This window comes from Petaurus breviceps, unplaced genomic scaffold, assembly GCF_028583685.1.
Source record: "Petaurus breviceps papuanus isolate PSGF00001 unplaced genomic scaffold, PetGlider_PUasm1.0 90847, whole genome shotgun sequence".
Taxonomy (NCBI): domain Eukaryota; kingdom Metazoa; phylum Chordata; class Mammalia; order Diprotodontia; family Petauridae; genus Petaurus; species Petaurus breviceps.
The window spans coordinates 25,300,684-25,312,154 of NW_027187360.1; the positions used below are offsets into that span (position 1 = coordinate 25,300,684).

The 11,471-nt window shown below is 46.7% G+C and overlaps 1 protein-coding gene across 1 annotated transcript; it reads left to right on the forward strand.

Moving 5' to 3' along the window:
* The first annotated feature begins 2,549 nt into the window (after positions 1–2,549).
* Positions 2,550–10,953, forward strand: CUNH20orf204 (chromosome unknown C20orf204 homolog). Its single transcript, XM_069072323.1, has 4 exons — positions 2,550–2,789; positions 2,978–3,055; positions 3,228–3,398; positions 3,652–10,953. The coding sequence occupies exons 1-4, from the start codon at positions 2,550–2,552 to the stop codon at positions 3,862–3,864; spliced, it is 702 nt and encodes a 233-aa protein (XP_068928424.1). The 3' UTR covers positions 3,865–10,953.
* Positions 10,954–11,471: the final 518 nt, after the last annotated feature.

The window sequence follows — 11,471 nt, forward strand, 5'->3', positions numbered from 1 at the left end:
TAACAGTTTAATCAAGGACCGTAGGCCCTCCGGAGGGGATCTTGGCTGAGAGAGGCGGTGCAGAAGGCTGGTTAATTGATCATCTGCCTGAAAAACTTGATGAGACAGGATATGAAGAGGCGGAGAGGGGAGGACTGGCAGTCCCGAAGTGCTCCCCTCTCCTCTCCTCCCCTTCCCTTCCCTTCCCTCCCCTTTTACTCCCTCCCTTTCGATCCCCTATCGCCTGGTGGAGCCAACTTCAAATGCAGATCCTTGGGCACTTTTAGGGAGTCTGGCAGTCATCAGCCCAAGGGGGATCGACTGAGCTACGGGACCTCAGCTTGAAGGGGAGGCTGGGGCAGGGACCCCCTGCTGAGCACGGTCCTTCGGAGACCATGCTTCGAGGCTGCTCTGCCTGAGTGGGAGGCCCTGAGGGGGACCCGGCTCCTAGAGAGCCCAATGGTGAGCGGGGACCCCATCTGAGGTTGGGGGGGTGGTGAGGGCCCTGGAATGGGTCTCTTGAAGGAAGGGAGCTTGGGTTGAGGTTGGGTAATCAGGCTAATAGGTCCGGGTAGGAGGAGGAAGGAAACCACGACTGTTTGGAGGTCTGGAAAAAAGGACCCCTAGCTGGAACTTTGGGGCACTGGGATGCTGCCTGGAGAAAAGGTGGACTCTGGATGAGGTTTGGGAGTTGAGAGTCCTTATAAGCACCCCAGATTTTATGTGTTTGAGGCCAGAGTATACATCTTGGTGGACCAATCCCCCAAAACAGATTTGAGGAAATTGGGGAGAATTGGGAGAAATAGACTGCCTTTAATACTAGTCAGTTTTAAATTTTCTATCCTGTTACCCTTCGGGGAAACTCCTTGCAATGATTCCTGTAACCCAGCAGGAGCCCCAGGGCCCTTTTCCTGGCTAACAAATTGGCTTGTAGAAGGTCTTGCTGGGGAGGAGAGGAGGTTGAGTACGGACTCAGACCCTCTCTGGGACTGGATTCTCTGGCCTTCAGGATACAGTGAAAACAGTGTACAGTGAAGCCTGGTGGGCTGGGAGGAGGAATCTAAAGTGCCTCCAACTGATAGTGATGCATGTGTATGTATGTATGTCTCTGTTGAGGTGTAGGAAGTACGTAATTTGGGTGCATAGAGAAGAGGCACTCAGCACCAGATTATACCCTTGGAATCCACTGGGACTGCCCCTAACCGATGACTGCCTCCCTTTGGGTGGGTTGAACAAAGAACCCGGACCTGGCAGTGTTCTTTCCCCTCTCCTGTATGTAACAGGTTCTCAAGGTCCAGTGTCTCTCATGAAAGAAACTGTTCTATAATAACAGGCTGGAGCTCCAGCAGGATCTCACTGAGCACAGGCTGCACATCAAAGGTCCCCTTATCCAGCACTGTTTTCAGGAAACATGTCAATGTTCCCTCTCTAGGCAGATGACCTGTTCTTCCCTATTTTTTTTTTGTGGGAAATCTTGTATAATTGTCTTAACATGGTTTCTCCAGAGGATCTGAATGCACTTGTGTGGTTGAACAGGGTTTAACTTCTCTAGGGAGGAGCAGGAACATCCATCCACTCACCCACTAACTCATTCCCACTGACCAAATCTTTCCAACCTACCTGCCCCCTCATTCACCAAGGCATTCACTCAAAAATACTCCTTTCTGTCCACCCAAACTACTACTCTACTCACCCACTTGCTGCCTGTGCTCTTGGTCTTGGCACAAAGTAATGTGTCTTGGAGAAGCCTTAAGGAGACCCATTTAGATCCTAATAGTGACCTTCCTGATCCCTAGTTTCCACTCCCAGCTCCTCCTTGGGGAGTATGTGGCCTCCAATGTCTATAACCACTGAAAAGTTGAGGCACTGGTAGGTTAGGAGACCAATTTAGAAATGACCCAGGAGAAAGATTTTTCTCAGATGTTCTGACTTTGGAGGTGGAGTGTTGGGAGGGGATCCTAGGGAGCTGATTATTCTATTTGGCCCTGAAGTGCACACTTGGTCTCCATTTTCTAGTTGTGGCAGTTTGTTGTAGCAGGGGTAATTCACAGGGTACAATGTTTGAGTTTTGCAGCATGTTTCCAGTTTTTATTCTGTGGTCCAGGAGGGCCGATGTCTTATGTTAATCCATAAGCAATAATAAGTGGATCATGGAGAGGCAACCAAACAGCATCTTAGTAGAGGACTCAGTTGGATCTCACATTTGAGAACAGAGAGAATAATGATTTGGGGACAGGGGCAACGGCAGCTGAAGAACACATCCACCCATGTATACTCACATACATCCCTGGTTGTCCTAGTGACCCCTTGCACTTACCAGGCAGTAAGAGAAGTGCACAAGCAAGTGACTTCAGCATTACCACCCTCCAAATTATCCCAGAGCTGCAGGGTGTTGGGGGCTGTCACCGTTAAGTTTCAGGGGGGTGGATGGAAGGGTACAAGAAGCTATGACTGGGGAGGCATGTTTGAGCGGAATGATGAATTGACATTCGCGTGCATGGACGTGGTGAGATGGTCCACTGGTGGTGCTGGGCCCCACCTGGAGAGATGGAGTGTGGTGGTGGGAGGGCATGAGGCCAGAGAAGTGGCGAGTTCTTCTTCCAGGTGGCTGGTGCTGGGGGCTGGATCACGGCCTCTATGAACCCCGAGACCTCGCTCCCACCCAGGTGCTTGCCAAGCCTGCTTTCTGTGTGCTGCTCCTGGCTATACTGGGCACGGTTCTAGGGCGCGGCGGCAGGCGCAGGGACTGCAACGTACCCGACGTGCTTCGGCATTACCGTGCTGTCATCTTCGAAGAGTTGCAGGCGGTGGTGAGGGGAGACCCCGCCGGGACTGGCTTTTTTTTGGGGAGGGCCATGGAGTGTGGGAGCAGTACCTGCGACCAGGGGGGAGCTGGGTCTGGGAATGAGATAGGGGGGAGTAGCAGGAACGCCCCATTCAGGCCTTTTGGGGAGGGGGCAGGGATCATTCCCCAAGTTCCTTCTTTGATTTTATCCAGAAAAACTTGACGGGCACAGGGGCTCTCAGGCGCCGGGGACGTGGGCGAGCAGGGGGCGCCTCCTGCCGGGCAGAAAAGGTAACTGGATGAACCCTTTCTCAGAGAATGGTTCTTGCCCCACCCCGTCTATTTGAAAGGAGTTGGGACTCTTCCCGGACTGGGGCCTGAATGCGGGAGCAGGGGCGGAGCAGGGTTGATAGGGGCGAAACTAGACCACTGGAGCTACAGTCTCTTTCTCCTTGCCCCCCAGGAGCACCGCATCCTGATGTCTATCTCGTCCATGGGACGGGCCCTGCGCAAGGCAGTGACAGATACCGGGGCCGGACCCGGACGCCGCCGCGGAGCCCTGGAGAAGGCTGTGTGGACGGTGGCCATGCACACTGAGGCAGTGACTCGAGAGTACTGCGGGACTCTGCATCAGGTCCGTCCCCGCCCCTCACTCCCAACCCAGGAGGGACCTTCTCCACTCAGAGCAGAGGTCGCAGATAACTTGTGAGGAGCCTTCTTGCCCCTCAAAGGGTCATCTGAACAGGGATCCCTCACGGCTTTGCTCGCGATTTTTTCCGGAGAACAACGGTGTGGGGGGCTGCATGTAGGACAGGGATGAGGGTTGGGAGAAGGGGGGCACTAGAGGGTCCCGCTGACCCTCTCCTTGTCACTGTCCCCACTGTCAGCGAAGCCAGAAGCGGCTGAGCCAGGAGTGGCAGGAGCGGAAGCGGGGCCCGGCGGTGGAGCCAGAGATGAGCCTGGAGTCGGTCCTTGCCCCGGGTCGGAGTCGGGGTCGGGGCCAGAGACGGCGTCTGTTGGGAGCCGTGGAGCATTTGGCTGCCTGTTGGGAGAAATTGTTTTCTCTGCGCTCCCTGGCTTCGGCCGCCGGGAGCTACTAGGGGGAAGGAAAGGAATGGGGATGGGGAGGTCCGTGGTGTGTCCTCTTCCGTGCCCCGGGCCTTGGTCTCTAGGGATTTCTGGGTTGGAGAAAGGGAAGGGTCGGCCCTATGTCTTCCCTCAACCATGTCCTCCCTCCTTCTACCAAAATTCTCCATAAGTGACTGGATGTGTGGGCGGGGAGCGTGGAAAGGAAAATTCCCTGTTTCTTCACTTCGGCGCCAAGGAGTCTTGGGGCTGGGGGTGGGGGGAGAGGCTAAACAGGCCTTTTTTATGCTTCACCATTCGCCTCCATGCTCCCTCAGCTAAGTTCACCCCTTGAAGTGGGATGAGGGTGGAGGGATGGAGAATCGGAGCAGCAATCTAGTGTCCCTGGAACTATATTAGCAATTTACACTTTTTTGTGTATTACCCGAATGCAGGCAGGGGTGTGAGGGAGGGGTGTGAGTGGGGGTGGGGTGGTTCGGGGAAGTTGAGGCAGTGCGATGATGGTGCTAAAAATCATATTTGGGGGATTGACCTATTTTAATGCACTTCCCTAACACCATACTGGAGGCTTTTCTGGACCAACACCCTTCAGAGCCCACGCTGAAGCTGAACCTCTTTACTGTATGGAGCTGGCAGCCTAGCCCAGCCCAGCCAGCTATTCTCCACAAACACCAGGCCTTTGGCAGGGACTATATTCCACCTCTGAGACCTCAGGGGTGGGTAGATGACTGGACAGAGGAGGGTCGAGGGAGGAATGGTTATAAAGGACATTGGGTATCGACCAAGTGCTGGGCTTACAGACACAAGGCAGGAATTGGGGCTTCTGGGACCATCTGAAGAAAATGAAGAATAGCCTCTCTCAGGTCCTTCAGCTTGTTAACTTGATAAATGTTATATGCAGCTTCTTCCCCCACTACTACAGTCCTTTCTCTCTTCCACATGACACTAGAGATCCCAAGAGAAAACAGATCTGTAGTTGGGGTAATGTTTGCCTGAGTGTGGGTCTTTCAGGTCCAGGTTTGAAAATCCTTCCTCCTCAACCCCATCCTCAACATCTCTGGGAAATAAATGGTATTTGATATCACTGGGGCAGTAATTACATCAGGTTGGAATTGACCTCTCCCTGCACTAACCTGTCCCAGGACTCACTTTTTTGGGCACTAACTTTCCTGGACACTGATTTAGGTATTCATCTACCCAGGCACCATGACACTTCCAGGCATTAATATATCTAGTGGGAGCCTCTGAGCTGGAAAAGAAGTATGCATAGCTCAACCTCATAAAGGGGAAATGACTGAGCTAACTTGATTCTGCAGTCCAGTCTATTCCATCCCATAGAGAAAGCAGTAGGGCTCTTACAGTTCTTTTGAAAGGAAGTAGAAGAATTAGGGGGTCTTAGTCCTGGGTCTGCTCACAGAGTAAGAGACCACTCCAAACCTGACCAGGTCTCCTCTCTAGTTCTCCACTGTTACTCCAGTGAAGGGGATAATTTTCAACCAGATGGATCCAGAGACCCTGCTGCCCTTAGAGGTTATCTGTGCGGGTGATCAGGAACCAAGAATTTGGTTGAAAAGCTAGGGGAACACTTTCTACTCAGTCTCTCTGTCCTGGAATCAGATTCTAAGTTTGGACCATGATGCAGCTTAGGCATTTACACCAGTCTGATCTGTTTTGCTCACACCACCTCTGGATTGACCTGAGCCTCCTTGTGACACTACTGCCATCTCTTCATTCCTCCCCCACCCCATTTCCCCCATTCCACCTTTCTGTGTTAAGCTTAGTCACAGGGTGTGGACTGCCCTACTATCTCTGACTTTTCTCTTGAGTCACTAGAATCCCAAGGGAAAAGGGCTCCTCTCCTCCAAACATATACCTCAGTACTTCTCCTGAGTTCCATGGCAGGGAAACTGGAGAATTGGGGATGGCCTGTGTTGACTCCATTTAATTCTTGCCTTCTATTACCCTCTTCTCATTTGAATCTTATTCAATGTCTCTGTCTCTCTCCTTTTTTGTGCTTCTCTTGTCTTTCTGGTAAGGGGATAGTGACTTTTGCATCAGGAGAAAGCAGAACTGCAAACCCTTTTCCCCAGAAGACCACTTCTGTGGCCTGATACTAGTATTCAGTGAGGTTTTCTGGGCATAAACCATCCTAATTCCTAGAAACAGGTAGAGTTTTCCCACAGGGCATGGGGTATTAATTATCCTTCTGAGCCCCTCTCTAAATTCTAGGCAAATCTGTTTAATGAGGTCCTTTAGCAACCCAGGAAAATATCCTCCACACTAATAGGAAGTCTTCCCTAAGCCAAACCATCTTGGACCAGGCTTAGGTAAATAGAATCTTTCCTGTACCAGCTCACCTGAGTGATGCTCTCTTGGGTGGGGCTCATTTGGGTCCCTTAGCAACTTCTGAGAGAGAAGGTCTGCATAACCCTTCTTAGGCCCCACTTCATTCCATTCCAACTCCCTTGGACCTAGACCAGAATGGTCTCCCTGCTGTTTCTAGTGGTCTCAGAGGTCTGAGGAAGTGGGAGGGATATTCTGATTTAGTGCTGGTTCAATATACAATTAGGTGTATTTTCTGGTCCATATCTACATGCAGTGAGGCCACCAGGGGTCAGTATGACCTGGGGTGGGCAAGCTGCCCCTCAGGGTCCAGTTCCTCCCCCACAAAACCTCCTCTCCTCACACTCTCTTCTCCTTTCTCAAGTCTTGGCTATGTTAGTGGCCAGCAGGGGGCAGACTTAGGTCACACTGGGCACTTTCTCCTTTAGGAGGCTCTGGGAGATGCCTGACTCAGAGGATCCAAGAACTCCTTGCTTCAAGACCCTAAGGCTACCCTTTGCCCCCTTTGCAGACTTCAGACTCCTTCCTGACCCTAGTCTTTATCTCCCTCTACCCTTTCCCCATTCCTTCCAGGTCTCCTTTCCCTCCTGGCTGCATTTGTGGGACGAGGATTGGACAGATGGAGAAAGTTGGGACCCATACTCCCAATGAGGGACATTCTGATGGGGATGGAGTTGAGAGATTGGCACAGTTAACTACAATGTAGTGAAGTGTTGCTCCAAATTAAAAATCCCTGAGCTTAGGGGTAATACACCAATTAGAGAAAGGAGGATGCACAGGGGCTGGTCTGACTTCCGAGCAATCATGGAACCACAGAATTTGAGAGTTGGAAGGGACTTCTCATTGGCCATCTAGTCCAACTCATACCTGGAAGGAAATCTCACTATAACATACCCAATAAATGGGCTTGGAGACCTCCATTTCAGGGGAACCCACCCCGTCTTGAGGTAGCCCCCTAAACTTTTGGATAGATCTAATTATTAGGAGGTTTTTCCTGACATTAAGCTTACATTATCTCTTTGAAGCTTCCACTCATTTTGTCATTTTTGTCCTCTGGAGCCAAACAGAACAAGTCTGACCCCTCTACTATGTAATAGCCCATCAGCTTTTCCCAGTTAAGATTTGGTGATGATTTCTGCATTCACTAAGTCTCCCTTGTAGACTCAGTACAAGGCTGGGGGAAATTTACAGGCAGCCAGGCTTGACATGGAAGAGGTTATGACTCATAGGATTCTGTTTCCTTTCCCCCCCCCAAAAAAACAAAGGGGTTTCCAGGTCCATTTCCCAAGGGGGGGTGTGTTTGCAAGTATGTTCATATGTGCCTGTCTGTGCATAGCATTTCAGTGTTCCACTCAATAAACATTTACCGATGATTATCTGTGTGCTGAGCCCAACAGGGCACAGTTCTGAGCACTGTGGAGGGGTTAAAAGAGTAAGAGGTAATATGTTTTTGAGGTGATTTGTTGTGCTGTATCTATAGTTCCTTGTCTACTTCCACAAGTGGATCCATTATCTTCTGGGTCTGAGTGATCCCACCTCCCACTGGGGAGGGCCAAAATTTGTCTACACCTTTTCATCCTGGATGATTTTTGTCCATACATACTCTATGAACTCTATGCGAGATGATGGAGTATTTCCTTTGGTTCTTTTAATAGATAGTAGTGTAGTGCTCAGGTTCTACTCCTATCACTCTTCACTACAGTGACTGTCCTAACTCATTTTCAGGTCATATATTACTTTGATGATGCCTCACATGTCACTTCTCAAATGAATATTTTTTGTTTGTTTGTTTGTTTTGCTTTTTGGAGGGCCATTGGGGTTAAGTGACCCGCCCAAAGTCACATGGCTAGCAAGTGTGTCAAGTGTCTGAGGCTGGATCCAAACTTAAGTCCTCCTGACTCCAGGACTTGTCCTCTATTCACTGGGCTACCTAGCTGCCCCCTCAAATGAGTAATTATTGGTGGTACAGTTTCTTTATCTGTCCCCATTGGTCTTTTAGATGGTCTGTACTTTTTATTCTTCTGAGTGTGTTGTTCCATAATTCACAGTTAGATGGTGAAAGGAAGGGGAAAATCATTTAAACAGGCACCTATTGTGCCAGGCACTCTAGGCACTATGCTAAGTGCTGTACAAATAATATCTCCTTTGATCCTCATAATAATCCTGTGAGTTAGGTTCTATTATTTTTCAGATGAAAAAACTGAGGCAGAAAGGGGTTAATGATTTGACCAGGATCACACAGTTTATAAGTGTCTGAAGCCAGATTTAAACTTAGGTCTTCCTGACTCCAGACCCAATGTCCTGGCCACTATGCCACCTGCTGCCAGTATTGATGTTGAAAAAAAAATGGACTTTTGTGGCAGCTTGTGATCACGAAAAGCCCAGAACAACTTCCCAAATGTGACTAACCTGATCATCCTTCTCTTTATGGGGCCATCACCAGTATGAATTGACTCTTCCTATGACTCTGAAAACATCATCCTGCAAGATCCCATTATCCTTGGTCCTCCACCTCATCACTACTCTATGGCCCTTTGATTAGAGGGTGGAGCTCTGCTCTAAAATCTCCACTTAAGGATAGAGCTAAGCTTAGTCTTCTCTTCATTCCTCATCTACCTGCCCTACTTTGGGACTTCTCTGGCTTCTCCACCCCCATGCCCCCACCAACCCCCCTCACCTCTTTTAGCCTTTTGTGTGTTGTCTTCCCCCACCAGATTGAAAGCAGCAACTTTCTTTCATATTTGTATTCCTAGTGCTTAGCACAATGCCTTGCACATGGTAGATGCTTAATAAATGTTTATTAATTATTGATTGATGGGCTAACTCTTTGGTCTGCTCATCCAACTGCATGCCACAATCTGGGTAATATGCATCTTTTCATTCACTGGGTTTTTCTATTGTGAAGGTCTAGATTGATGTCTTTCAAGTAACCATGAATCTCATCGAGGAGACCCTGTAGTGTTCTGGGACTCAATGCAATCATTATAATATCACCTGCAAACAGGAACATCTGTAGATTCGTACCTCATGTAGGGATCCCTGTTTTATTTGGATGTTTCACAGAACATCCTCCATGACCCTAGAGAACAAATCTTCCCATTTTGTGTCTTGCTTTATGTTAATTTTCAGAGGATCATTAAACAAAGTTGTATTTGCAGATATTTGTCATGGATTTTTGCATGATCTTAACACTCAAGGGGAACTTTTAAGGCAACATTTCATCCTACCTAGTCCTATCCTAGTTTTTTTTGGAATCAACAAATAACAAACACGAAAAGATTTTGCATTCTTGACATCTCAGTCAGTTGTGTGACTGTGAAGATGTGGTCTATTATAGAAAATCACGTGAACAAGCCTGTCTGTTCCCTTCTCATGTTTTCACAAAGAATAACTTCAAAGATGATTACCATAATTTTTATAGAGAAGAAACAAGTATGTTGGTTGTAGGTGCCAATATCTTAATTGCCTTTTTTGGGTACTATGAACTTTTGATTAGTGAACTATGGATACTATGAACTTTTTGATTAAAACAAAATATCTTTCACTCTTTGACAAAATCTTCAAAGATGATTCCTGATTGGCTATAAAAATGTGTTTTGTCTAGCACAATTTTTCCCCTGTGAATTTGGTCAGTTCTAGATCCTCTTTCTGATTTCATCTTCTTCACATCATTTCTACTTCCTCAACTAGCATGTTAAATGAAGGAGTCCAAAAGTGGTGGTTCCATTGCTATCAATAATAGATATGTTCCATTTCACATCTATTTGTTCTCCTTCTTCATATATAAATTCTCTTGGGAGTATATGGCTTAGTTGAGTACCACACCAAACTTTCTGTAGCAGCAGTTTCTTCTTTCCTGCTTTTTTTTTTTGTGAGGTGGTGCTGAATATAATCTGACATTGTGTGTAATGTTTTGCAAGTGAACTTATTTTTTTAAGTATTTGTTGCCCTTTGGCAAGGAGATTTACTATTTGTTAGCTAAGATAGTTTTGGCTCTTTTGACACCCTCATTGTAGCAATTTTTCACCAGATGAAATTTTTCTAAGAAATGGTGATAGGCACAGTACAGTCAATATCTTTACTTTGGTCTATTTCCTATGTTTTGGAGTCAAGAACAGCCTATACAAATTAGAATTGCTGTAATCACATGATGTATTGTCTTGTTTATAATCTTGTGGGTTCCCCCCCCCCAATTTGGTATTTACTTTGCCCTTCACACTAACTATTCAATGATCTGAGTGTACACAGGCAACTAATTTCTAAAATACTCCCATGTCAGGAACTGGTTGTTTCCTTTCCATTAAGTTATCAATTATTTAATTTTATTTGTTGGTATTGCCTTTCCTCACCATTTCCATTGCTTCCAGATTATCTTCTCAAAGAAAATATTCATAATATACAGACACAAGGCTTATGAGTAATCAGCAAATCTTTGACCACTGCCATTTTAGCCTTAACCATATTTTCCAACATGGTTTTTGCTATTCTTCCCTTTGCATTGACAATCACCAAGTTCTAAATACCAAGCTATACATTGTCTTGATTTAGAGAATATTGTCAAGTTATTTGTAGAATTTCTCTATTTCTTCATCCTCTGCAATAGATGTTGGCATGTAACCTGCAGTTGGCCTCAAGGTACTTTTTTGCTTAAGTTTAAGATGAGGACTGCATGGTGACATGATGAAATGCCTGTGAAGTGATGTTTTTTGTTGTCTTGGGAGCACATTGGGGACATGTTGAAATTAACTTTCACAACTCTTTTACAGGGTCTACTGAGGAGAATCTGTGAGCCAGCCTTCCATGGGCTATAATTTATTTGCCTTCTAGACATTTATAAGAAGAATATCAACATGGATGTGATTAGTAGTTGTGATCATTAATTCACCCATTTGGTAAAGATCTCACATTTAGATGACCCATGGTTAAATTAATGTTTGCAGATGGTTAAAAATTATGTGATTCTTAGAATCCTGTCTTCTTTTCTGCCACAACCCTGGAGAAACTGGAGAAATAGAAAGGAACTAAAAAGGACTAAAGATTGTGTTGCATTTTTGTTTGTTTTGTGGAGTGCTGTGTTGAAGTAATTCACCATCTAGAGCAGTTAACTTTTGAAGGATGAACCCTTTTAGGCTGTTCCTTTGGAAGAAAATACATCTTTTTTATCTCCCCCATTAGATTTTAAACTCCTTGAGAGTTTAAAATTAAAAAAAAATTTTTTTTTGGCCTTATGTTGTATCCCAAGTGCTAAGGACCATGCCTGGGACTTAGTATGAGTTTA